This window comes from Cryptococcus neoformans, chromosome 14, assembly GCF_000149385.1.
Source record: "Cryptococcus neoformans var. neoformans B-3501A chromosome 14, whole genome shotgun sequence".
Lineage (NCBI taxonomy): Eukaryota > Fungi > Basidiomycota > Tremellomycetes > Tremellales > Cryptococcaceae > Cryptococcus > Cryptococcus deneoformans.
In genome coordinates this window covers 687,508-714,400 of record NC_009190.1, presented here as the reverse complement: position 1 = coordinate 714,400, position 26,893 = coordinate 687,508, and the positions used below count along the sequence as shown (strand labels likewise).

Genomic DNA, 26,893 nt, shown 5'->3' with positions numbered 1-26,893 from the left:
GGACCGTAATGTCCAACGGTTTTATTTGAATGATTGTTATAGAGGTTTATCCGAAGTTGTGTTATAGGCCTTCATAGCCATTTGGTTGTCAATGTGCGTTGTCTTGGAGTTGGGATTAGTGAATTGTCGATCTACGGAGTATGCATTCTATAGTGTTTGGGGTATAAATATTACAGAAGGTCGTGATTGATAATGTATTCTGAACATAAAGTCAGCGTCTTGCCTGGCATTGACACCTTGAAAAACTTACCCCTAGCAACTTCATAAGCGGCAAAGGTAGCACCGGCAGCAGGCACAGCCCTGACAAGAGACGGCCCAATGCCACGGAACAATGAGCTCACACCACCTTCCTTGACGATCGCGCTCATTTCCCTTGCAACGTAACCTCCGCTCAACCACCCTCCTTTACTTGGTGGAAGCTTCGCCATCTGTACTCGAGACTTGACGACGTCGAGAGGGTAACAGGCAAGCCAATAGGAGACACCGCCGATGGCACCCGATGCGAGGAGAGTCCAGATAGGGAGGTTGTTAGGAGCATAGTGCTTGGCAAACCAACGTTTGCTGTATTCATAGCCTATCCGGAGTGAGACTGATAGCCGATACGGGTTATTTCGACTTACCAGCATAGAAACCCGCGTAGGCAGGAATTTCTCGAACAACAGTGACCTGTCATACATCAGTTTTTACATTATTGATTAAAGAAAACGAATGCTTACCCAGTATCCTCGCATGATACCGTTTCGCAATCCATACTCCTTCCACATGTCACCGACAACCCGCCCAAGCCTCTTATCGTCCTTTCCGCCGTACTGTCCTTGCATCTTAATCTTGAACATCTCCACCTAAACATATAGATAAGAAAAGCACTGGATTTGGATGCCATTCTGACTTACGGGAGAGGCCAAGACAGCGTTGGCGGCACCAGCTATAGCGCCAGCAGCGGCAACTTGAGGAATGGAAAGGTCGGGATAGGGAGAGACGATACGACGAGCGGTGCCGTAGGCGGTAAAAAGAAGAGAGTTGACAGCGGCAACACCGAGAAGAGGTGACATCTGGAGGCTCTATAAGCAATGATAATATTGTGCAACGGGGATCATACATACCATACCCTTGTATAATGCCAAAAAGCCCTCATTTCTCACGGTAACCTTCAAGATGTCCCAGGTGTTCTTGAACTGCCCTTTAGGAGCGGTTTGTGCTCGCTTGCCAGGTTGTTAAATCTTTTTTGTCGCCTCAGCACTGTCATACTCACAGTTTTCAGGGTATCAAGGGGCTATGAGGCGTCAGCACAAAGTTCGCGGCCTTCGACTCGAACTTACTTGACCGGTCAAGACTTGAGAAGCACCTCCGAAACTGCCAGAGAGAAGTTCAATAGCGACATCGTTCCTCTTCTTGGGTGGTTGAGAATACTCAGATATGGGAGTAATTTCAGACATGGCTGGGAAACAAGGATTATAAGAATGCAGATAAAGGAGAGGTTGGAGGTTTATATTTTGTCTAATCTCAGCCGATTGGAGATTGGCGAACTGGAAAAGGTTGACAAGTCCTCGCGTCATCACTTCTCATCGGCGGACACTCCGTAACGGAGTAAACGGAATCTCCGTTGATGTCCCTACTTTCCCACTCTCAATCTTGTCCGACTTACGTAGACTATCTTAGGCTCGACATAAGGCCCTCGACCAACATGCGCCGGTATTCAACGAGGGCCGAAGATCTATTTGGATTCGGAAGGGGGCTATAGAAGCGTAGGAGTACTTGGGCGGTTGTTATGATATGTACAATACCCCAAGGTAAGAAGTACGTACCTAAGTGGCTTTATTTAAATAAAAAAATAAAAAATAAAATGATTCCGATCACCTGCCACAGAGACTGAGGGCTGTGCTGCTCGATAATCGAAAGCCGTCGGCTTGATTCCATGAAGACGTTGTGGCCGGAAAGCCATCCTCTTTGATGCCTATCACATAACTGACGTGTACTGTTTCGTGTCTCCCCTGATGATGGAGATACGCAATTACGCATAAATATTGCTCGATCTGTTACTTATTAGCTTTTATTAGTATGCGGAGTCCCACGGATGGGTTGAACGTCACGTGAAGACGACGAGTTCCGAGAGACAAACACAGCCTTTATTTTCTTAGTCTCCCGGCCGTACATTTCTATTTCAATTCTCTTTATTCCTTTCCAATCCCAGCCCTCTCCCTACAATGCGCCTCTTCTCACTAGCCCTCGCTGGAATGCAGTTTCTCGCCATGACGGCTGCCCTTCCTAACATCACAAGGACTGGAAAGTACCTCTACGACGAGTCCGGCAATAGGTTCTATATTAAGGTCGGTACTCGTCTTCCCTCTATCGACGGTGAATTCTCTGTCTCTGACGTTGTTAAATAGGGTGTAGCGTACCAACCGGAAGGAGAATTAGCGGCTAGCTCAGATGCCAACTCTGCCAAGTGAGTGTTTCCTGTTTGCTGTCTTATTATGTCATTGACGCTGACCGTCCATCTAGCGGTGGCTTCCCCGAACCGTATGTCCACACATGTGGTGTGAACTACCCAGCTGACGCGTTGATAAAGCTCATCATTCTACGATCCACTCTCGTCTCCGCAAAACTGCACAAGAGATTTGCCGTACCTTCAGCAACTCGGTGTCAATGCGGTCAGAGTGTATAGTGTCAATTCTAGTCTGAATCATGACGACTGTATGAAGATGTTCAATGATGCTGGTATCTACGTACTGTAAGTATGGCTTCATTTTCTAATCTGTGATGATGCGTGACGTGTGGGTCGAAGCACCGAGGTTTAAGCACCATATATGAGCGTCAGCTGACTCGCGAGCCAGGCTGGATGTTTCCTTACCACTCAACGGAAGTATCGATCGATCGAGTCCCTCGTGGTCAACAAATCTCCTCAATGAGTACATAGAAACTATTGACGCTTTCAGAAGCTATGGAAATGTTCTCGGCTACAACATTGGAAATGAAGTAATCAACCTCGTGTCCAATACCAATGCTGCTCGTGCGTCCATCCTTCCATTCTTTTTTGAAGTTTGACTGACAGAACGTAGCCTTTGTCAAAGCTGCTGCTCGTGACATCAAAGCGTATTTGAAGTCCGTCGGATCGTCTGCCCTTGTTGGATACGCCGCCGTCGATGGCGAGTCGGATTTCAGAAATTCTCTGGCCGAATATTTGACTTGCGGAGGGGACAGCATTGCGGTCGACCTTTATGGTTAGTGGCTTTGGGTCCTTCGTTATTCTTTAACTGATATGGACAGGTCTCAACAACTATGAGTGGTGCGGTAATCAGAACATCAACTCGTCAAACTGGAATACCATCACCGAGGGGTTCAGTGACTTGCCTGTTGCCACCTATATGTCCGAGTTTGGGTTAGTGACGTTTTATGTTCCACCACTTGGCTGACTTCTTGTTCAGCTGTATTACCAGTCCTCCTCGTCTTTGGACTGAAGTTGCGGCTCTATTTGCTTCCCCCGTCTCAGATGTCTTTAGCGGTGGTGTTGCCTTTTCCTATTTTCCTACTTCCGATGACTACGGCATGGTCACCATCTCTGACAACGACACGTAAGTCGCTCATGTCATTATTGTGCGCTGACTGTCTCTAGTGTAACCGTAACGGACGACTTTACCCGTCTCGCTACGCAGTACAACTCCACTTCCCCACCCAATTCCCCCGCGAAGTCATCCGTCACTGCCAATGAAACCAACTGCCCTGCTGAGTCTGACTCGCTCCTTGCCAGCTCTACCCTCCCGCCAACCCCGAACGAGAGCGTCTGTAACTGCATCAACGAAAACTCATTATCGTGCAAGGTGAAACAGTCAAGCGCCAACTCGCCCGAGATTGTTGGCGCCCTTCTCGAGTGGGTCTAGACCGATATGCGAAATAAAGCCTATACTGATTGCAGAATAGCTACGCTTGCTCTCTCCTTGGCTCTACCAACTCTTCCGCTTCATGCGACCCTATCGCCGGTAATGGCACTTCTGGTACCTATGGCCAATTGTCTTTCTGCTCTCCGGCTATCAAGCTCTCCTACGTCATGTCGACTTACTACCAAATCAATCCAGAGGATACCAGCTGTGACTTTGCTGGAAACGCATCGTTGAGCACGAACCGTACGTAACGTCGCGTTATAGGTGAAGCCATTTATTAACGACTTACTTTTCAGGACCAAACACTGCCCAAGACGCCAACGCCGCCGCAAGCAGTTGTCTCGCCGCCGAACCTAGTGGTGGCGTATTCACACCCACCGCCCCGGGTAGTGGCGCAGCCACAGCCACTACTACCGGCACCGCTTCTGGATCTACCTCTTCAAGTGCCTCCACTTCTGATTCATCCGCTTCTACCTCCGGGGACATCAAGTCGATCACTGTCGTCGGTGGTGTGTTGACGGCGGTTGTAGGTATTGCGGGAGTCGTGGTTGGCGGAGGCGCAATTTTGCTATGATGATCATCAACGCTTCCATCTTGTAATGCGCATCTATAATGGACTTTTTTTTATGAGACGTGGTATTTTCGGGTAACGTTTAAGCAAATAATATCCTTTGATGATCAAATCTTCGCATGCAGTATATTGCCCCATGTATTGACTTGCAATTGTGATATGAAACTGGTTTACTACGTGTCTGCTGCAAGTCAAAGAAAGTGCGAAAAAAGGATGCGAAAACTGATGATCAGATAGGAGTCCGTTCTCTGGGGGTTGATCAATGACAGATATACTTGAACATATATCCATTTCATTTTCATCTTATCCGCCTGACCCCCTTGAGCTCTCCAAAAAAAAAAGGTTTAAAATAATTTCTCACTATCTTGCCTCTCAGCATTGTACTGCAACATTTGTAGCACTTGTCGTCACTGTTGTGGCAAATATTGTAAACCCCGCCCGACGATGCAAACTGAGGCAGGGGTCCCGGCTGAAGAATTTAATTGTTATGTATACATATTGAAATTTTGGCTTGAAGGTGGAATACGCTGAGATGTTTGAGAAGGAGAGCAGTCGATCCCGATAGAAATAGAGGTGTTGCTATGTGAAACAGAGTTAATTGAATTATGCCTTGGGTATCATTGGTCGGGGTGGACAAAGCATAATGTGCATCTGAACAGGCATCAATTATGCATCAAGTGTTGTATAATGACTTGGACTTACACGACGGCAAGACCGTCTCATAGCGCTTAAAGGCTTCGTATCATGATGTACATATTCTATACGTAGATCATTATGAGCACAATGAATGCGGACCATATGTTCGATAACGCCACAGCCTTGAAACGTAACGGTTGTCAATGATCTAGTTTGAAACATTAGTGAATTACTCACTTAACGTCATATTGACCTCCGCTGTCTTGGTTATTATCTCCCTCCTCACCACCTTTAACTTCCCGTTCGTCACTTTGTACTTCTTCTTCATCTATTTCACTATAGCAAGCACATGTCAGTCTACCGAGTCATTTATCTTTTTGGATGGTGACATACCCAGGTTTGTCAGGTAGGGCTCTCGTTCATAAACTCCACACGGAAACGAATGTTCGATAATTGGAGGGATGAATCGGTGGTACGATTGAGACGAACGAGTGGCAATCACGAAGGACACATAACCTTTCCGTCCCTCCCCCATCAATCAAGCCAAAGCCCGCCACCATACGGGGATTGTACCTCATCTGACAGGGCCAGATATGGGCGTATGCATGAAAGACGGACACTCCGATTGCGCAACCTGCTTGGGGTCGAGTTAAGCTCCTCTACGAATAGACCTCTCTGCAGCAATGGCCAATTCATCAGCATCATCACTTCCATCAAATGACAGCAGAGGACTCGCCGATCATATATGAGCCTCGAAATTGCAGCCGATGTCATAGAGCAGGTTAGACGCGCAGTAGGATCAAGATACCGAGGCAGCCATATGGGAAAGAGCTAGAGGGGAACATATCCTGCAAGAGCATGCTTATGATAGTATTCGTTACCAGCTCAAGAGTTGGCGACACTGCACGCTTCACGAGTAGAACCTAAGAGCTCACTCTGTCCTCCATGTCGCTCCGCAGCCGCCTTATTGCGCGACGTATGCTTTGTGGAGAATCACAACATAATTGATGTTAAATATGACTGCCAACCCACCCAACCGCAAACCGCAGACCAAAAGCGAATATTGGACGAAACGAAACCTCCACTTTTCTCGTCCCGGCCGCGTACCGGTGTAACCAGCGCCGGCCGCCCGGCTTTACCCAAAACGCCTCCATTCCGTCTCATGCTCGTCTGTTCTCGTCCGTCGGTTTCGTTTGTTTTACTTATTTCGACCTTTTGGGTCGTACCGACTCACCATGGCCAACATATCATCTTTGTCATCTTAAAAAATTCGGCAAAACGAAGAAATTGCTCCCCCCCCAGCGAGAAAAACGGACAAACACAACCCTCACTCAACAACCTATAGATATCGATCTCAGCCCACGCAATTTCCACCGCTGGAGATGGCATAATGGATGGTAGGATACATCTTTTTTTTTGTTACAATTGACTACGAATTTGCCTGCGACACGAGTCCTGTTCAAACACAACCCCGTTCAACCTCTTCCAACCGCCCTTCCACCAAACTCCTAAACGTCTTCAACCCTTTCAACACCCCTTCATCCGGTCCTTCCCCCTGTGCTAACCAGGTATGTGCGAAATCGATCATTTTAAGTGTTAGCGCCGGGCATTTTCTCGCTCGCCTTTCGTCCTTCTTCTTTCCATCCAACTCGTCTTCCGAGTCATATCCTTCTCCATCCTCGTCCGAGTCCTCGTCCGAATCTGAAAAGTCGATCGACCCATCATCACTAAACATTGACCTCTCCCCATTTCTCTTCTCCCTCTCTCCACTCTCTCCCTGCGCGTTAGCTTCCTCCCTATCCAGCGCCGCCTCGAGCCTCGCCGGATCACCTTCATACACCACCAACAGCGAAGCACCTACAAACCGCATTTCAAGGGTGGAAAGCACGGCTGTGAGGTGGTCGAGCTTTTGGAGGAGGAGGGTTAAGAGGCGAGCGAGAGTGGGAGCGGGGATGGAATGGTTTTCGTACGTTGGTGATTTTTCGGGGTTGGTGGAGGCCGGGGCGGTGGTGACGGTAGTGGTGGGGTCGGGGGCGATGGGAGTAGAAGGGGGAATGGAAATGGAAGTGGAAGATTGGATAACGGAAGCACAAGAATTCTCGGCCGGTATTGGTAAATGGCTCGCTGAAACGGTAGAAACGACCTCTACAGCTGTAGGCGGCGGGGAGGGAAGAGTGACGAGGGAAGGGATACAGTCAGTTGGGAGAGGGAAGAAACGGACCATGCCCAGAGAGAGTTGGGGAGGTGTGATGGATTTGCCGAATGATTTGGGTGTAGAGATGTAGCTTTGTGTAGGGGCGTGCCATGTCTAGATTTTTCACTCTCGCATTAGTCCCGATTCCCTTTCGAGCAAAGATGGAGATTCACCTGGCAGCCTGTTAAGCGTATCCCCGTCTCATACGTGGTCGTCTCCCTCGCCTGTCGTTCCATCCGTCGTCTCTTTTCGTCTGTAGCGTCGGGAGCGTACAGCACAGTACCGAGTTTAACGTCCATAATGTTCGGATGAGTGTACGCATAAGCCAGGTTCTCCAGTACCACGCTCTATCCCGAAGAGATGATGAGCCCACTGTCTAGTCAATCTACGTATCAGAAGCACAGACACACACCTCTGGCATCTCATCCTTCACATCTAAATCTGTCTCAACCCCACCCCCAGCTCCTACCCTCCCTTCCAGCCTCAGCGTCCCATAATTCTTCGGTACAAACTTCCTCAGCGGCCACACTATATCCTCCGGATCCGAGTTGGAGAGCAGCTGATAAAAAGCGATTTCGCGAGGGAGGGCGGGCTTGATGACGAGACTGCCGGAGGAGTCCGACATGACACCGGGGTGGCCTGCAACCTGGTGGGGGAATGGGGTGTGGTCGTCGAGGGTGAGTGGCAGGTCCATTGTTAGCATGGATACACTGGAGACTGACTGCGTTGGAATGCTGTTGGAAAGGGAGGGGGCCAGGTTGTTACGTAATGCTCATAGTGTGAGGTTTGTTTATGCGGGTGCCTAGATGCACGGGACGCAGGCACAGCTCTGGGCGTGCCAAGCCTTTGCCCTCTTTTATCGTCACCGCTTTCGTCCACGTGGCGGAGGCAGTCACCGTTATATACCGCCGCACTCCGCTCTCTGCTGCGTTTCATCCCTCCATATTGGCGACACCCGAACGTGGAAATGGCGCTCTCCAACCCTTGGGCGAAACAACCCGATCGCCCGATCACCACGCCCCCGGCCGGATCCCGCCGACGGCGTATATTCATCAGCTACGCCCCCGACTGGGTAATCACCATTCTCCTCTGGGTGTGTTTCTCCCCTTCCCTGCCATGTGCCTGCTCATACCGCTACGCAGGGCCTGTTCTACCTCCTCGACAAGATTAACGGCTACCGCCGCCTGTTCAGTGTGACAGACACCTCCCTCGCACACCCTTATGCAGACCCAGAGAGAGTACCCGTCTGGCTGTTGGCCGTGCTCTGTGGAATCGTCCCTGCTGTCTTCATCATCCTCGTCGCGTGAGTCGGCCATGGCCGGTGGCCATCGGAGGGACTGTGTCCTTTGCTGACAATGGACGGGTGCAGGGCGTTTGTGAGGAGATCGTTCTGGGATGGACATAATGGTATCCTCGGGCTGATTCTCGGTCTGGGGTTGACAGCCACATTCACCAATATCATCAAGGTATGCCTCTCTTCCTCCCGTTCACCTGTTCACCCTCTTTCAGATAACAGTCGGCCGCCCCCGACCCGACCTTTTTGCCCGCTGTATCCTGCCCCCCGACCTCACCTCCAACCCAGTCCACGGCCTCACCTCCTGGACAGCCTGCACCACCACAGATGACGGGAGGTTGAGCGAAGGGTTCAGGAGTTTTCCGAGTGGACACAGCAGTTTTGCTTGGTGTGGGATGTGGTATCTGATCCTATACCTCGCTGCTAGTACGCTCCATCTTCCCCACTTCTCCTTCCCTCTTTCCTATCCCGGTCTTGGCTGACACCGAGGTAGAAATGGAAATAAATAACCGCCAGGGATTCACATACAAATCATGGCTCCTCCTCGCCCCCCTTTCCTGCGCGACCCTCGTCGCAGTCTCGCGAACCATGGATTACAGGCATCACGCGACCGACGTCATTGCCGGTTCGGTGATTGGGTTGTTGGGGGGGTGGTATGCTTATAGGCAGTATTATCCTGTACGCTCCCTTTTTTCCTTTTCCCTTTACCTGAAAGATCGCTCATCCCCCGTCTTTCCGCCCATCGCTCACCCCCGGAACAGCCCCTCTCCCACCCTGTAGCATACAAACCCTACTCCCCCCGGATCCCCAAATCCGATCCATCCCCTATCCCACTCCATTCCCATTCCCATTCAAGACCTAGTACAGAGGCGATGCTCCGACAGCACGAATTTCAGCCGTCTCAGGCTCAGTTTCAGTTTGGTAGGGAATCGTCCGCTTCGCCTGTGGAGACTTTGGGCGAGAGAAGGGCCGGGGGAGGGTATGGACCGGATGGGCCGGTTGGAATTGTGGATATGAATGGATGGAATCGACAACCATATCAACCACAACAAACTCAACAAACACCAACTACAATAAAGGATCTGGAAATACAGTCGGACAGACAACCACCGCAGAGTAATAACAACCATCTGCAGGAAAGTACGCTTGCAGATCCGGGCGGTGAGAATGTAGAGATGGTTGAGCGGCCGTCGTAAAAAGGTGGGGTTTTGGGTTCGTAACCGGTTTTCAACGATAAGAAAGGTTGCGTCGTGAAGAGATGAGTGATGAAGTAAAACTCTGGCAGAGGGAAAGAATTGGGTGCAGAAAAGGAGGTACAGACTGCACACCACGTACTTGTATGATGAGATATATCTGTTTATTAGAAATCAGACAGAGCTGCAACAGTTGTATGTATATTTGGCGCAGTGAAAAGGATGATGTCAATTATTACATGTTAACTGCACTCAAAAATATAAACAACAAAACATATACGTATGGGCATACAAAAATCACTAGGCGTTTAAAATTCCAACCATTTAAAGCGGTTGAAACTAATGATACCTATACCCGACGTTAAGAGTCATCATGCAATGATGCACCCCACAGGTTCACGGCTGATCGAACCATTACTCCTCATTCTCGGCCTGGTTCTCCCCGAATCGCCATCAACATCATCCTTGGCTTTCCCTTTCCCCTTCCATTTTGAACCATCTGAATTTTCCCCTTCTGTTGAGCTACAAGCGTCTTGCGCTTGCTCGCGTCGCGCCCTCTTCCGACTCTCCATCGTCTCCGCCTCGTTCCTCATTTCCACCCACCCTTTCGGGACTACCACCCTCTTCCAACCCCAAAACGTCTTCAACACCGCCTTCTCAGCCATCTCCACATCTTTATCATAACCAAATGGCACAGCTGCCCATCCTTCCCACCCCTGACGAGCCCTGGTGGAAGCTGCAATCTCAGTGTAAGCAGCCGATGTGACGTTATGGCAGTCGATGATGGATAGCCGGGAACAAGGATGCGAACGGCGGAGAAATTCGCGCATGACTGTATTGTTTGCTTCCGTATTCTGATCAACGAAAGAATCAGCAAAAGTCGACAAGACCAAAAAGAAAACCAAAAAAGGGAGGATCATCTTGGCTTACATCAAGTTCCAATACTCTGAGCTTCTTGCAGCCTTTGATAAGGTCCACGATCGCCCCGGATGATACTCTCGCATACCCAATCTTCAACTCCTCCAGCTCACACCCCGTCGTCCCCACATCCCCATCCATCGGCGTCAGCGCCTCGAGCACCATATCACTCACCCCTGACAAACCGGCGGTGTCTTCCAAATCCACCTTTCGTAGCTTGGGCATACTCTTCAACATCTTTGACAGTTCATACCCATCGTCATCGTCGTCCGGGTTGTCTGCACCCGAGAGGTTGGCCATTTCGAGATGGGTCAGGTTAGGGAGATGGCCGTTGAGATAAGTGAAGATGGCAGGGGTAAGTGGGGTGTTTGAGACATTGAGATGGGTGAGACTTGTCAGGCACTTGTCGTCCTCGATGCAGTAATTGTGGAAATTTTCAAACATGTCGTCGGTTAAGCCGTGGCACCCTTGGAGATCAAGTCTCTCCAAGTTATGACAACGTCTGATGATAGACAATAACAGCATGTTGCTCCGGAAGAAAAGACCGGCCGCTCTGATAGACCGCAAGTTCTTCGCTTGCACCTCTGAAATGCGTTTGATATAGCTTAAAAGAAAAGGTAGTTCAAGCGCTCTGCAATATGACACATCGATCTCTTCAAGCGTTTCGATTTTCCAGATGAAGCCTATCGATTTGGGGCCTACAGCGGATAACCCTCTGAGATTCAGAGAGCGCAAGTTGGGGCAGCAAGAAATGATCCAACATAAATCATTTTCGGTCAAAGTCTTGCACCCGCTCAAATCAAGTCGTTGAATATTGAGTCGTGGAGTCAGATCGATATGGTCATACAGCTTGATATCAACATTCTCGCCTACTAAAGCTTTGATAAGCATTTTACCGCCGACTGCGTCCATCCCTCGGAGAGAAAAGTCGGTAATAAAAGACGCAGAGTGCTTAAGTATGCGATGGAGGATGGAGACGGGAAGGAGATGGGCAATAGCAGCTAAATTGATAGCTGGCCACAGCTGACCATCAAAACATAATGCCTCCCATGATTTGGAAACCTAACTCGATCAACTCGGCACCGGTTATTGTAAGTTTATGACTTACAGTACTCATCTTTATCAATTCCATCCTTCCCAGCAACTCACCCGTGAACCTACCAAAGCTTTCATCCGCAAAACTCTCCATCAGCTTCTTCATCACCAGAAGCTTGAGCTCTTTCGGAAGACTTTCTTCAAAACTAAGGTGCTTCGCTTCCTCAGCCTCCTCAGTGGGACACATATCGGGAGGAGAAGACAGTTCCTGGGTTAAAAGAGGGGTCGAGAGATCGTAAAACGTACTATGAGGATCGATTGTTTGGGATTGGATTCGTGAGGGATGTGGCGAATGTACTGCTCGGCCTTTACCTTTCCTATCCACTTTTTCTTCAACTTGACCAATTTCCTCATTGCATGCTTCAACAATCGCCTTTTCTACACTGAAATCAACCGTAGTCGGTATAATGAATGAATGCGATCGTTCATCGGCATTCAAAGGTGCACTCAAGGCGATTCCTTGCGAGCCGCCTGAAGAAAATGCCAAATCAGAGGATGGAGTGTCAGAACATACCGATTGTGAAGAAAAGTTGCTCGATTGAGAGAACGAGATGAGAGATTTCAAGCGTTGTCGGCGAGATCTAGTGGACGGGTCACTACTGGTTACGGATGGCGACTGGGATGCTTGGTCATGAGAAAGTTCGCCGCCCTCACGCTGAGGCTTTCGACTGAGGACCTTGAAGGATGATTTGGATCTTCCCAGTTTGAGCCGAATTGCGTCTTTGAGTTTTAAAGACACTCGCCTTGCCGTCACGGGACGGGTGGGATTGGTGGTTGTTAAGCCAGGGTCAGCGACTTGAGGAGCCTCTGACTGTGTTTGTTGGTGTAGTGGACTCGGTTGATAGGTCATAAAGTTTGCTGGAGCTATACTAGCAGCTGGCGGAAAGTAATCATCTCTATCATGCTGCTCAGGACTGTCACACAGTCTCCACCCTGTACCTGCGACTGAAAACGTCGAAGAAGGACCAGGCTTTCCCACTGGATGGTCATCTGGTGACTCTTCCCATAATGCACCGAACTCATAACTGCTCGCTCTTCTTCTTATCCTCAATTCGTTAGGTGACTGCACTAAAGGGTTAGATTGGCCAGCGGGAATGCCCAAACCCAAGCCTGTGGACAAAGTTTCCAGAATTGACGGCGTTTCTGGAGTCTGTAAGATGGATGATGAGGTGGAGGACGAGGTGCTAAGCATTGTATCGGAGCGATGCCTGGTGAACCGGGGGGGAGTGCGAGGTGCAAATGAACTATCTGAGAGTGGCGCAACAGATGAGGTGTGTTGAGGCGGCAGTGGTATGGAAAATGAGGTCATGGTGTCATACAATGCGGTGATAAGTTGGCGTAGTTATGAAATGTTTTCTTGAGCCGTCAAAGTAGGCGTATATCTGAGTAAAGTAGCTGTGAAAGGTAGGGGTGAACGTATAAGGCAATTGAAATCGTGGGATTGAACGTGAGTCGTGACCAATTCCGTCGTTGCCTGAACGAGCAGGGTTATGGGCGTGTGAAACAGTCACCTTCTAGGTGGACAGCGGTCAAGAGTTTCGTAAGGATGAATTAAATGACAAACAACTATAGATTACAGGTAAGAGTATCAAAACGGAGATGAGAAGGAAAACGTCAGGACGAGAAGTACGTACAGTTATTAGTATAAATCGTAAATGCGAGTCAACCGGCAGGAGCGGAACTCAAGAGGCGACAGGAAGGTAGTGGACGCAAGAAGGGCCAGAACGAAAACGATCGGCGAGGCGGTGAATGCCGATCTTGATCGGGGACACCCGCCTACCCGCCTATGACATAAATAAGGCACCATCAGGAGATGGTATACATACTTGCCGCCAAACGGGACGACACACGGCGAAGCAAGATGCTGACAAACAAACGACGACTACGCATAGTAGGTTGGTTGGTGATCGTATAGAGTGATAGTCAAGCTGCAACAGAAGAAGGCGCTTCAATCCACAGAACAAAGAGCACTGTCCTGCTTTTCCGAACCAACTAAGAAGCAAAATCAGCATGTCGTATTCAGACCTTCCCCACAAGCCGACCATTCCTGTCGAGCCCTTCAAACTATCCGTACCCCATGAGGACCTCAATGAGCTCCTCACTCTACTCAAATCTACCAGAATTGCCAAAGAAAGCTATGAGAATGTCTCTGCGCAGGAGAACAAATTTGGAATAACGAGGAAATGGCTGGTGAATATGAAAGATGAATGGATCAAACTGGACTGGTGGGTCTGCATCTTCACGATGACAAGTAATCAAGCGAAGAGAAGCCGTTGGTTGACATGCATATCACAGGCGTAAACAAGAAGAGCGCATCAATTCTCTTCCTGCGTTCAAGGCAAAGGTCAAAAACTCAGATGGTTCGGTATTTTCAATCCATTTTACCGCCCTTTTCTCGAAAAAGAAGGTCGCAATTCCTATCATCCTCAGTCACGGCTGGCCAGGTAGCTTTTACGAATTCGTTCCAATGATGGAGATGGTGAAGAAGAAATATAGTCCTGAGGATCTTCCGTGAGGTTGATTCCATTTATTGGCAAGCCAGAGCTAACGAAACCCACCAAGGTTCCATTTGATCGTACCATCCCTTCCCGGTTGGCTTTTCTCTACACCTCCTCCTAATGATCGAGAATTCAATGTGACCGATGTTGGGTATCTCTTCAATGGTCTAATGGAGGGCCTAGGTTTCGGAGACGGCTATGTTGCCCAAGGCGGTGATATTGGGAGCTACGTGACGAACGAACTTGGTGCCAAGTACCCAGCTTGCAAAAGTAAGTTTCTTCTCGATCATTCACGATGAGAAATTGCTGAAGAAGTTAAAGTCATTCACGTCAATTACTCTAACCCTCCTCCTCGCCCACTTCCCTCTCCAGGCTCTCCTGGACAAGAGGCTCCACCGCCCTCTGCTGAAGATCTTCTTGAGCTACTGCAGAAGTTTGGATATGCTCTCGAGCATTCTACTCGACCAGCCACTGTAGGCTTGGTAGTAGGCTCCAATCCACTCAGCCTACTAGCATGGGTCGGCGAGAAATTCCTCGAGTGGACTGATGAGTCCCCAAGTGAGGAAACAATTTTGACAATGACAAGCCTTTATTGGTTCACTGATTGTTTCACGACGTCGATTTACACATACAGATATGCGAGTGATCCTGTCCAAACTTACAACGGGCGACTAGGCTGACCATCTAATTTACAAAGGGCCTTGGTGCTAAACGCCATGAAAGTGCCAAACAAGCTTCTTACCAGAAATGTCCTCTGGGCTACAGCCAGTTCCCCAAAGAGATCGTCGAGATACCTGCCGAGTGGGTCAAGGCGCAATCCAATATGGTTTGGTCTAAGAAACATGAATCCGTGAGTCACGACTGCTGTGTGCGAAGAAGGATCCAGCCTACTGTGCTAATGATTATAATATTCTCTAGGGGGGTCATTTTGCTGCTCTCGAAAAGCCAGAATTGTTGTGGGCGGATATAGAGGAGTTTGTACACTCGCAGTGGGAGAAGTACAAAGGTAATTACTGAGAGAATGTATAGTAATATCGCGACTTATTCTACCTTGTAGTATAATCCAGATGTATAGAAAGTGTACGTATCTGCTATAGAAATCTAGTCTTCTTCAATATTGGTAAGGGGAAAACAGAAGTATACTAAGTAAGCTCCTGAAAACATATATGGATTTTGTGGCATCGAAGCAGCGTCACTGTCCTCGTAGAGGCCGGAGAACACTTGATGATACTTCAGTTTCGTGTTCTCGGTCGTTTGTATTCAAGCGTACTTGGAGCGCTATGTGTAGATGGTGTGGTTGCTAGACTGAAGAGTTTTAGAAGACTAAGCTGCTTGGGCGATCATTTTACTACTCGAATGGCAACTCCTTTTACATCTTTTCGAGCTTTAAAAACTGACTTATCTTCCCCATATTTTCCCTGCATCCTCTGCGAAGACCTTTTTACAGTCTCTTTGTATGGTCATCCTTCTCTTCCTCTCTCCTTCTACCTCCCCCTCCCCCCCCCCCTTCTCTCTCCTCGGCACGCAGATCTACTTCCCCGTCTTCCTCCTACCCTCGTTCCTCTGTACCCTTACATCACCCTCCTTGGGATGTAAGCGGCGTCCAGAAGCCTTAAGTGGTGAAGCGCTCGAGGATGGGGGGGGAACCCATGGCGTGACCTGCAGGTAGGTTTTCAGGGCCGCAGTGAGGGAGTCGGATTCGATGATATCGTCGAACGAGCACTTGAAGGTCTCTGTGGGAGTGTAGAAAGTGTAGATGATGTAATAGAGGTTGCCGATGAGGTCGGTGGGGTCAGTCCCTTTCTTGGGCTGTTCGGGAGCTTGGGTGGGGTAGGAGATGTTCAGGATCATTGAGAAGGAATATTCCCTCAACACCTCCGTACTAATGGCAGTCTAGAAGGGGTTCATTGTAATAAGGGCGATGAGAAATCTCGAGATGAAAAAGATGTTCTGGTATATTAAGTAGAGGCTGGGGTGGTTGCCAACCAACTACGCTACTGCGAATGATCCAGGATCGACTGTTTATTCAACTGTATACACAGGGGTCTTAGCCCCCAGTGTTATCGAGAGAATCTTTGGCGTGCTGAAGGAGAGATTCCCCATAGTCAAGCAAGGGTGCCGTTACACTATAGGTCACCAGATTGGGGCCATCTCGGCTGCCCGCCGTATCCTACACATGACAATATCATCATCTCGAAAGAGGGCTTGGACCTTCACGGCGAAGAATTCCTTCCTTCCATCTTTGAGGCACACGAAGCTCGGACTATATAGCCGATCCCATCAACTTTATGAGGCGAACGACCCGAAGAGAAAGCTGGAGAGCATGCGGGCCTCTGAAGAAGCCAAAGAGGCAGGGAGGGGTGGGGTGAGCACATGGGAAAAACTGCTGCACAGATTAGAAATAAATCTGGAGAAGGGAGGGATAAAATGGCAAAGCAGATGTGGAAACAGTATTGCCGTCTTGGGAAGAATATGAGAATATGATTCCTTCATGATGAAATTGTGTCCATGCTGTAAGTGCCCTAACTGTTTTCGATCATTCAAGGTATGATTACTATTTGCAGTTTCTTCCCACGTATGTAATTTATAACGACCGGTTCTTGGGTATCTAACAAATTGATGCGAGAAATATCTCAACCTCACTCATCACGCGCTTCCTCTGACCCAATGCTTCCCATTTTTGCGGCTTGGTCGGCTTTGCCAATCCCACTCATCTTCCCCATCACTCCCATCCCCTCATCACTCCCATCCCCCCATCGCTCCCAACTTCCCATCGCTCCCATGCCCCACATAATAGCTCCCATCCCTCCCATGTGTCAATTTTCCTGTAGTACCTCTTGGACCCATCATATTGTTAAGCATTCTTCGTGTTGAACTGGTCTTTACTCAGTACCTTCGTACAAACAGACTCGGAGAGCAGTGTACAAGATAGTGATGAGAAAGACCAGAAAGTTACAAAAGGGAAAATCAATATATGGTATAGAGTCTGACCGAACAAAGACCACGTAGTCATCTATCTAATTAAGAAGCTAGACTAACTCCGTCACTTCGCACCGCATGCTCCTTCATGAACTTGGTCTTAATGGTAAAGAAAACGGAGAGCATTTGAAAGAGGGAGTCATCGTATGTTAATTTGGCGAGAAGGGAGAGCTTTTCCTCTCCGGGGAGATCACGGCTCCTGTTGATCTCCACGTTGAGGGCTTTGCGAGCAGTGTAAACGGCCGTCTTAGCAGAGACAAAGGAGGACCCGAGGTTGGTCAAACCGAGGACTACGTCGCTACCCAATCTGGCAATGGCCTGGGGGTCAGTGATCTTGGCACGGCTGCGTTTGGGAAGAGGGGCGGCAGCAGTGTGGCGCTTTGTTTAAATGGAAGCTACTGTCAGCCAGGCTTCTGCGCACTACAATGAGCAAAAGGGCAACATACATTGGTAGGAGTATCATCATCCGACGAAGAAATTGGCGACTCATGTGACTCGTCATCGCCCGTCTTTTCACCATCGCTCTCCCATCCACTCATTGTTTCCACATCCCCTTCCTATTCTTTCTCTCGTCTTCTTCCTCTCCTCGGTTCTCCGAAACTACTTCGCCATCCTGCTTATTGTTCTCCTCCCTCTCATCCTCCTTATTGTTCTCCTTGTTCTTTTACATCATTCCCCGCCGAATGGAAGCCGCGTCCCGAGGCTTAACAGTTGAAGTGTTCGAGGATGAAGCTAGGGACCCAGGGCGTGACATGTAGGTAGGCCTGTAGGGCGGAGGTGAGGAAATCAGAGTCGAGGATGTCATCGAATGAGCGGTAGAGAGTTTCGGTTGGGCCTGGAGGGAGAGACATCGATGCTCTGGATAGTCAGAGGAGCGGAAAGGTCTGGATGTTCGCTGTCGAAGTAGGGGTTAGGTACGAAGTCGGTGGGATCGGCTTCACTGTCGTTGGTCTCTTCGAGCTCAGTAGTCCGACTAAGGATGCATTTGTGGTCAAGATCAACATAGGAGGAGTACGAGAGGAAGAAGCAGGTACATACTTCAAAGCTACGGGCAACTGAGGTAGATTGAGGTCCTTGAAGGACTCTTCGTTAGCTTTAGCGGATCGACCCATGATGTTGGAAGATGGCTTCTGGGGGGCATGGGCTGGAGCGACGTCCCAGTGTTTCAGAAGTTCGGCTCTGCTTTTGTGTTTACTTACGGTTCGGCAGGAGTTTCTCGAGATTCTTGGTTCCATCCTCATCACTAGATACTCCTTGATTAGATACCAACATATCGTCTATCCCATATTTGTTGATGAGATGGTATATGATACTTTTAGACAAGAGTCGCTGGTCCATGTTGCCATATATGTCCCGGGAGTCTGAGGTGTGGGAACTTAGGTCACCACAACAACGCTCCATCGCATTCTGCCCGCCAAATCGCTACTCACTAGGTATTGTAAGGAGCGCTCGCCGCGGTGGAGAGTCAAATTCTTGAGCATTTGTCAAATGGACAACTCTTGCTGAGCTTGTCGACGCTTTTTTTTATTGCAGGACGATTCGTGATGAATGATCCCTATTTCGAGGAACCAACTTTTCGCCAAGTTACTGTCGAATTCTGAACCTTAGTCGGTGCGATATATTTGACAGTGATGTTTTTTGGCATTCAAGGCAACTTATAAACTATCTGTAAATGCAGCAAACATGTTGATTTGTTGATAATTGGGATTGCTTGACGTATGCTTCTCCAGTTGGTAATGATTGTTCTGTCACCTTCGACGCTTGGATAGTGGTATGCACCAACCTCCAGCAGGAAATACTGAGTCCACCAAGAGATATTCGCCCTGGCTTATCATTTCCGGATGTAGAGGTCGTCCTTGCAGCATAGCATGGCTTCACTATTCTATTTATCTTCCGAGAGTCATCACTGGCCTCCCCAAAGAGGGAACGGTTCTTGAAGATCCGAGCATCATAAACAGCCCTGTCATAAGCAATTACAGCTTTTTGCAACTTGCTGCTATTGATCCTTTTTGAAACTTGTTGGGCAGTGGAAACACCTAATATCCCATCAACTTAAAGATACTCATGAGGTTGCTGTCAGACGTACCCAAACTCTCTGTGTGACTATTCTTGCCCCTCGTCGTTAAGAAAGGTTCAATCGACCTCAGATGGGCAACTACCTGCTGTTGCAAGACATTTAAAGCCTGGTGGATTCGACAGAAGGTCTTACAACCCTTTGTCGTTTCCTGTAAGCCGGCTGAGCTTACCAAGTTTAGACCAGAGCCTCTCGCAGCCTTCTCCGTCTCTCATGCCAAATGATCAACCCTGCGAGGATTGGACTGAAGTTGACATTGCCAATTATGAGCATACGCATGGAAGATAATAACCACACATTTGAGATAACCCTTCTCGCGCTCAATGAAGAAAATATCACGCTAGGATCAATCAGCGGATTTCTCTTATCGAGTGAAAAGCTTGAAAAACCTTTTTGAGACTTCCAAGTTGCAAGAAATGTCGTATAGCAGCCCAATCCTCGCGTCTTCCCAGCAACCTCAAGAGATTTGTTGAAGAGGATCTACCGCCCCAGGGACGATATCCCCAATGCCGCCTCCAGATTTTGCCGAAACAGCCTACGCAACTTCCGTCCCCGCACCTCCAACGCCTCCTCCTCCACGAAGTAGGCCACTATCGCCCGCTGAACACCTTCGAACGCAGTCGAGGTATTCGCGTCACTTACAACGCTATATTCGACTATTAGCACGCAACTCCACAACGGGTACAACCAAGCCTAGACTCCATTCATCTAACGTTCGAAGCCGACTCAAATGAAGGCGCACGAAATGAAGGCGCACGAAATACTACCGGAATGGTCTTCCGTGTGCATCCTATGCGGCGCCTGATTCTGATGTGCAGCAGAATACTTGCCGCACCTTTTGTTCTTCATATCTGCTTCTTTTTTTCCTTGTTCTTCGGCAAAACACCTGTCTCTTTTATCTTCTCGTTCTTCGGCAGGTTCTCTTGCTTTCTGTCTTTTGTTCCTCGGCGTGCGTTGTACTCTCAGGTCTCTTGCACCAGCTTTTGTTATCTTGCAAGTGGGGTATATATATCGAGCTCGCATATTCTTATGAGTATACAACCTTAATCCTTTTGGTCAGTGATCCAAATAACACTGTCTGCTTGGTTGGACTGACCAATTGCTCACTTCTCCGGTTTTGACAAGGTTAGTCAACTCGAAGCCTATTTCATGGCGACAAACCATACCAAAGAGTCCTCTAACCTTGTCCTTTGTGTTTTCGTAAGTTTCCACAGTTTTATCATATTGCTCTATGGCCTTCTTTCAGTTACCAGAATCAAAGTTACGTAATCATATCTGTATTGTTGATTGGTCTACATGACAAGGTAAAATATTAGTCAAGGTATTGCCTGAATGACACTGAACACACCGTCGGAAACACCACCATCCATAGCCTTCTAGTTGTTTGTCTGAGCAGACCTGGGAATCATGAATTTATCAGCAATGAGCCGCGTCTCATAAAGAGTCGGCACATTGCTTACATTATTGTTAAACTGTACTTTAATGGTATTCTCGTCTCTTGCTAAAACTGCCAAACGACCCTTATCATGCTGAGACAACAAGAGGATCCTAAAACACTTATTGTAGGAAGATCGCAATTTCGATTGTCATCGAATATCATACAATGCGACTTACATGACACCATTAATACAGCCCAACGAATATGCTGAACCATCTAAGAGGTCACCCGGAAAAACGCCATGCCCGCTTTCGCGTCTTCCACCGCCTTTTCAAGGTCCCTGTCATGCTCCGCCATCCATCGATCATCTCCGGAGAGTCCTTCGATACCTCCAGTCTTCACAGACCTCTCCCATCTTTGCCGCTTCTTCGTAAGTTTCACCATTGGCAGCGGATCCGAATGGCCAGTGACGATGATCAATGCAGTATTAGGCGGAAGGGAAGAATGCAATGCGGTGAGACGGTTATTGAAACGCTCAAGGACTGAATCGAGTGAGGCCGTGGAATTTGGAGATAAGCTGGCCCCACCATCGTTCCCTGTTTGTTTAGTTGGTTAGTTTGCATATTTGGCTGCGTTTCCGGTGTCGACTTACATCCTTGTGCTTCTGAGAGTTCCATCATTCTGCCAAATACAAAAGTATGACTTTGAACGTTCTTTACCACAGCATTCACCACATCGTCATCTGAGGTACATCGTACAGCTGTTGTCGCTTTTGCACCATATAACCACCGAGGATCCCCATAATCGCAATATGCGGAAGTTTTGCGGGATTCGGGGGAATTGTCCATATATCTACCAATGCGTTCCACGATGGGTTCCATGTTATTGACAGAATCGCCAAAATCAGGGCCTGTTTTCAGTCAATTGCGATGCCTGATGGATAGCAATAAAGATTTACCATTGGTTAACTTCATCTTCAAAAGATCCACACAGGCCAGTGCATCTTCCTCGGAATCATGTCCATTCTCGCCTGCTTGGATATCTCTTTGCAGCCACTTTTGCGCCAACCACTTCAGCCCAGGTTTAAAAGGGGGCCCTCTTGGATGCTTATAGATAAGGGCGGTGTCTATACACAGAGGATGGCGAATTCTCAACGCATTCAGATCGCACTCGAGTGAATGGCCAAGAAGTATGGTGTGGGGTGTAATCAAGGGCGATGGGCCAGAAAGGAGAAGATTCTGGATCGAGGAAATTGTATGTGCAGCTGACAGGAGACGTTCAGCAGTGATACCTGACCATCTGCACAGTACATTAGAATTGATGCGATCCGATTGAAAATCATACAGTTGAAGGCTCACTGAGTGCGATAATCCACGATTTCACCAGGAGGCAAAACGAGTTCGTCGAAAACATTCTTTCCGCTGTTGAAATCAATGACAGAAATCCGTGCCAACTCATCTCCATCTTTTGACACCACCTAATGTAAATGAACATTAGTGAGCACATTAGGCAAGTTGTGTAAACTCACCATCTCACAATCGATGGCTAGAATTGGATATATTCCATCTTTTGGTGGACCCTGCGCTGGGGAAGTCTCTACCCACCCGCCTTCTCTCGTATTGCCTTTAGTATTTCTTGTACTATCCATCCCAATGACGCGTCCTGATTCGTCTCTGAGTTTGATATTCTCTACTTCCGATAAACTTGAAAGAAACAAATTGGACTTGTCCGGGATCATTGATCTGTCCAATCCTGGTATAACACGGCCATCAACGTGGGGGAGATATGACGGTATGTTGTAGTCGTTGTCAATCATTTGATTAGGCGTGAGGAGGTACAGTAGAGGAGAGTAAGAGTCAACTGAAGCATTGCCTGTACATAAGTTAGCACTGAGATCCAGAGTGCTAGGGATCCCATGTTCCAAAGAGTACTTACGGTGGTGGTCTTTTTCTCTTTCTGCTTCTCGTTTCCTTTTAATATGCTCTTGAATAGGGCACATCAGTAACTGATTGATGGCGGAATGCATTCGAAGCTTATCACCAGGCGCCCGCGTGGGACATCCGTAGGTAAATAATGAAGCGATGGCGGGAACTTTCTGAGTGGCCCCCTCTAGACAGCCAAGGACGTCTTCACTAGTTGAAATTGAATTGATGGCGAAAGGCATTGAGACAGAAGTGATGTCCGAACTCAAACCTAGATGGGTAGGTAAGAGGCCTGGAACAAAGAGCAGGACAGTGTGAGATATGTAGGACTTGTTCTAATTAAGTGTCGCATTCAGTTTCACATCAGTAGAGGCAGGATGCAACTTACATTAACTTGGATCCACTGAGGCTTTTGACCATCTGCCACTATATATAGGATCAAGTCACGGATATGCTGCGCATTGGATCAACACCACAAGCAACTTATCCTTGAAAGACTCACAGCAAGGGTAACCTTTTTGCCATATTTCAACTCTTGTATATTGAATTGAAACTCTGGCCTGTGCTTGTTGACCTTCTTCTGCTTTCGTCGTGCTTGACGAGTCAAAACTTCGCTGAACGCGCCTTCGCAATCACTGCCTGAGAGGCTTGGTGGAGTCTTGCGTTTGGAAGATGTTGATCTTGGTGAGGCGGAGGACATGATGTATGCGAAAAAGAGAGTTGTACAAACGGTATGATTACTACAGCCGTAGCGAGAACAGTAAGGCTCGTCAATTATATGGCTATAAGAAAATATCTGCCCCCGCCCGCCGCCGTCGTCGTCTGTTACATAATAATGCATATGCTGATAACAACTAACAACATTACACGTCAGCCAGGCACATGCATGTTCGGCGGATCGGCGGTAGCCGCCGGAGGAGGAGAGATTGAATCCCCATGCATGCAATGCATGTCTACCATGCCATCGCCACCAATCAACTATTATTATGAAACCTCAATGCATGCAGCTCTGAAACAGCTGTAAGAATGTAGAGCCGAGACTTCTCTACCTAACGATGGTGGTTTAATAGGGTCTTGTGGGAGTCATACATGAGGACAAAGAAGGCGAAAAGTTACGGAAAGGGTCGAACGAAGAAGTGTAAAATTAACAAAGACGGAACGCGTCACGACTTGAGGAGACGCCAGACATTCCTTCCAACATCATGGCTTTACGAAGCATTTATGCATATTGTCCGTAGAGTCGGAGGTGCCGTAATAGATGTTCGTCATACTACACTGACGTTGGAGCTATGGGAAACCTTTATATGTAGTAGTCTTCAACTGTTCACATATCCGGAATTCCTATCTCCCTATGTTTCGATCTTTGCCTCGCACACTGAAACCTATAATAGTTCCTTTTCCACCCCAAATTCGGCCCACTCCACGCGGAATATATCATCTCAGAATGTCTTCGACGTCCGCTACCGACCCGACCCCACGGCTGAGCAATGTGCTGGCCAAAAGCAAATCACCGTATCTGTTGCAACACAAGGACAATCCTGTAGCTGTAGGCCCCTTTCAATTTTGACACAACGTGCAAGGCTAACCAAGTGACGCAGTGGCAGGAGTGGTCTCCGGAAACTATTACTCTGGCTCAGAAGCTTGACAAGCCCATCTTCCTTTCTTCAGGCTACTCAGCATGTCACTGGTGTCATGTGTTAGCCCATGAATCTTTTGAAGATGAAGAGACTGCCAAAATGATGAATGAGTGGTTTGTCAATATCAAGGTGGATAGGGAGGAGAGGCCGGATGTGGATCGAATGTATATGAGCTACCTGCAAGTGGGTATCAATAATGTTCAGTTAGAAGGAGGAAACTCATGTTACCCAACTGCGTAGGCTGTATCTGGAGGTGGCGGCTGGCCCATGTCAATCTGTAAGTTTGGTGTTTCTCCTCGGGTATATACTGATGTTCACAAGTCATGACCCCGAAGCTTGAACCCTTCTTTGCTGGTACGTCACAGAATCTTCAGCTACGGTGGTATTATAACCTATGTTTTCACAGGAACATACTTCCCACGACCCAATTTCCATCAACTTCTCAACAAAATACATGAGGTGTGGGAAGAAGACCGTGAAAAGTGCGAGAAAATGGGAAAGGGCGTTATTGAAGTCTTGAAAGATATGAGCCATACTGTAAGGTTTCGCCTTTCATCCAGGATTTGTCAACTAACGCAGACGTCCAGGGCCGTACTTCGGAATCCCTCTCTCAACTCCTCGCAAGCTCTCCTGCTTCCAAACTCTTTTCCCAGTTATCAACTATGAATGACACTCGCTACGGCGGTTTCACCAACTCTGGCTCCTCCACCCGAGGCCCCAAGTTCCCTAGCTGTAGTATCACCCTCGAACCCCTCGCACGTCTCGCATCCATTCCAGGTGGAGGTGCGAGAAATGCCGAAATCCGGGAAGATGCAAGAGAGATGGGAATGAAGATGCTTAGGTCAATGTGGTCTGGCGGGATAAGGGACTGGGTTGGAGGTGGAATGGCGCGGTACAGTGTGGATGAGAAATGGATGGTTCCGCATTTTGAAAAGATGCTATACGACCAAGCACAGCTTGTTTCGTCTTGTCTTGATTTTGCCCGTCTTTATCCGGTCGACCATCAGGATAGGTTGCTTTGTTACGATTTGGCGGCAGATATCCTCAAGTACACCTTGAGGGATCTGAAATCGCCAGAGGGTGGGTTCTGGAGCGCGGAAGATGCTGACTCGGCAGAATACAAGGGTGCGAAGAAGAGTGGTATGTTGTCCCTTTCCTTCTATACCATTGATGACTGATAGCTTGCCAGAGGGAGCATTTTACATCTGGAAGAAGACCGAGATCGACGAAGTCCTGGGTGATGACGCCCCATTGTTCAATTCATTCTTCGGTGTTCAGCCTGACGGGAATGTTGACATCATTCACGATTCCCATGGCGAAATGCGAGGCAAAAACATTTTGCATCAACATAAGACCTACGAGGAGGTTGCGCTTGAGTTTGGCAAGCGGGAAGATCAGGCGAAAGGTATTATCATTCAAGCTTGTGAGAAACTCAGGTTAAAGAGAGAGGAAAGGGAGAGACCGGGTCTTGATGACAAAGTAGGTTGCATGAGCGAATGGAGTATTCATACTGACACCTTATGTAGATCCTCACTGCCTGGAATGGCCTGATGGTGCGTCAATCGTGTATTCTGTATATGCTTCTGCACAAGTCCTCACAACTAACCATCCCACAGCTCACAGCTTTATCGAAAGCGTCAACCCTTCTTCCGCCATCCTATGGTATTAGATCTCAATGCCTTCCCGCGGCTTTAGGCATCGTCAACTTTGTGAAATCTCACATGTGGGACTCTTCCACACGCACCTTGACAAGAAGTTATCGGGAGGGCAAAGGACCCCAAGCCCAAACTGATGATTACGCGTTTCTTGTTCAAGGTCTTTTGAACCTGTACGAGGCTACTGGAGATGAGAGTCATGTTCTCTTTGCTGAGGAACTCCAGAAAAGGCAAGACGAATTGTTCTGGGATGATCATGATGGAGGGTACTTTGCGAGTGCGGAGGATGCGCATGTTCTGGTGAGGATGAAAGATGCTCAGGTGGGCCCTTACATGACTCATACTCTGTCTTATCTGACACAAACTCCCAGGACGGTGCGGAGCCCTCTGCAGCGGCGGTGTCAGCACACAACCTCTCCCGCTTTTCACTTCTGCTCTCATCCGAGTTTGAAAACTATGAAGCTCGTGCCGAAGCGACTTTCCTCAGCATGGGACCCCTCATTACTCAGGCACCGAGAGCAGTGGGATACGCTGTATCTGGGTTGATCGACCTTGAGAAGGGATACAGAGAGGTCATTGTCATCGGGTCTGCCAGTGATGAAGTGGTAAAGAAGTTCTTGGAAGCTGCTCGAAAGACGTATTTCTCCAACCAGGTCATCGTTCAAATCCAACCGGAGAACCTGCCTAAAGGACTTGCGGAGAAGAACGAGGTGGTGAAGGCTTTGGTAAATGATGTAGAGAGTGGGAAGGAAAAAGCAGCGAGTTTACGAGTGTGTGAGGGGGGCACATGCGGTTTGCCCGTAAAAGATTTGGAGGGGGCAAAGAATTTGTTGAAGGGTGTGTAGGTACCTTCTTGTGTCTTTTAAAAATTAATGTATCGCTATTGGCTGTTGTACCTGTTTGATACCTTCCCAAGTCGAAAAGGGTCACATAATATTTCATTCATTTACTTATCAACTGAAACAGTTCAT

At 48.2% G+C, this 26,893-nt stretch overlaps 9 protein-coding genes across 9 annotated transcripts; 4 read left to right on the top strand and 5 right to left on the bottom strand.

Annotated features, from left to right (window-relative positions):
* Positions 1–170: 170 nt before the first annotated feature.
* Positions 171–1,556, bottom strand: CNBN2310 (hypothetical protein; the record flags this gene model as incomplete). Its single annotated transcript, XM_766693.1, has 8 exons — positions 171–199; positions 251–574; positions 621–666; positions 717–842; positions 894–1,052; positions 1,104–1,202; positions 1,253–1,273; positions 1,320–1,556. 8 exons carry the CDS (start codon positions 1,554–1,556, stop codon positions 171–173), a joined length of 1,041 nt encoding a protein of 346 aa, XP_771786.1.
* Positions 1,557–2,204: 648 nt separating this feature from the next.
* Positions 2,205–4,452, top strand: CNBN2300 (hypothetical protein; the record flags this gene model as incomplete). The annotated part of the gene is made up of 11 exons (XM_766692.1): positions 2,205–2,327; positions 2,388–2,446; positions 2,503–2,520; positions 2,570–2,731; positions 2,835–3,010; positions 3,060–3,221; positions 3,268–3,379; positions 3,426–3,572; positions 3,614–3,868; positions 3,919–4,121; positions 4,175–4,452. 11 exons carry the CDS (start codon positions 2,205–2,207, stop codon positions 4,450–4,452), a joined length of 1,695 nt encoding a protein of 564 aa, XP_771785.1.
* A 2,092-nt stretch (positions 4,453–6,544) lies between these two features.
* Positions 6,545–7,973, bottom strand: CNBN2290 (hypothetical protein; the record flags this gene model as incomplete). Its single annotated transcript, XM_766691.1, has 3 exons — positions 6,545–7,393; positions 7,453–7,626; positions 7,692–7,973. The coding sequence occupies 3 exons, from the start codon at positions 7,971–7,973 to the stop codon at positions 6,545–6,547; spliced, it is 1,305 nt and encodes a 434-aa protein (XP_771784.1).
* Positions 7,974–8,246: 273 nt separating this feature from the next.
* On the top strand, positions 8,247–9,769 carry CNBN2280 (hypothetical protein; the record flags this gene model as incomplete). Its single annotated transcript, XM_766690.1, has 6 exons — positions 8,247–8,372; positions 8,446–8,582; positions 8,649–8,745; positions 8,789–8,999; positions 9,067–9,251; positions 9,335–9,769. The coding sequence occupies 6 exons, from the start codon at positions 8,247–8,249 to the stop codon at positions 9,767–9,769; spliced, it is 1,191 nt and encodes a 396-aa protein (XP_771783.1).
* Positions 9,770–10,137: 368 nt separating this feature from the next.
* Positions 10,138–13,088, bottom strand: CNBN2270 (hypothetical protein; the record flags this gene model as incomplete). The annotated part of the gene is made up of 3 exons (XM_766689.1): positions 10,138–10,620; positions 10,697–11,746; positions 11,793–13,088. 3 exons carry the CDS (start codon positions 13,086–13,088, stop codon positions 10,138–10,140), a joined length of 2,829 nt encoding a protein of 942 aa, XP_771782.1.
* Positions 13,089–13,789: 701 nt separating this feature from the next.
* On the top strand, positions 13,790–15,294 carry CNBN2260 (hypothetical protein; the record flags this gene model as incomplete). Its single annotated transcript, XM_766688.1, has 6 exons — positions 13,790–14,004; positions 14,075–14,290; positions 14,342–14,547; positions 14,599–14,915; positions 14,975–15,127; positions 15,196–15,294. The coding sequence occupies 6 exons, from the start codon at positions 13,790–13,792 to the stop codon at positions 15,292–15,294; spliced, it is 1,206 nt and encodes a 401-aa protein (XP_771781.1).
* Positions 15,295–20,056: 4,762 nt separating this feature from the next.
* Positions 20,057–20,494, bottom strand: CNBN2250 (hypothetical protein; the record flags this gene model as incomplete). Its single annotated transcript, XM_766687.1, has 2 exons — positions 20,057–20,372; positions 20,427–20,494. The coding sequence occupies 2 exons, from the start codon at positions 20,492–20,494 to the stop codon at positions 20,057–20,059; spliced, it is 384 nt and encodes a 127-aa protein (XP_771780.1).
* A 490-nt stretch (positions 20,495–20,984) lies between these two features.
* Positions 20,985–23,330, bottom strand: CNBN2240 (hypothetical protein; the record flags this gene model as incomplete). Its single annotated transcript, XM_766686.1, has 8 exons — positions 20,985–21,304; positions 21,361–21,618; positions 21,667–22,007; positions 22,067–22,185; positions 22,237–22,580; positions 22,644–22,965; positions 23,019–23,084; positions 23,133–23,330. 8 exons carry the CDS (start codon positions 23,328–23,330, stop codon positions 20,985–20,987), a joined length of 1,968 nt encoding a protein of 655 aa, XP_771779.1.
* Positions 23,331–24,074: 744 nt separating this feature from the next.
* Positions 24,075–26,767, top strand: CNBN2230 (hypothetical protein; the record flags this gene model as incomplete). The annotated part of the gene is made up of 10 exons (XM_766685.1): positions 24,075–24,176; positions 24,211–24,450; positions 24,508–24,544; positions 24,589–24,621; positions 24,674–24,804; positions 24,855–25,407; positions 25,457–25,746; positions 25,794–25,820; positions 25,884–26,243; positions 26,294–26,767. The coding sequence occupies 10 exons, from the start codon at positions 24,075–24,077 to the stop codon at positions 26,765–26,767; spliced, it is 2,247 nt and encodes a 748-aa protein (XP_771778.1).
* Positions 26,768–26,893: the final 126 nt, after the last annotated feature.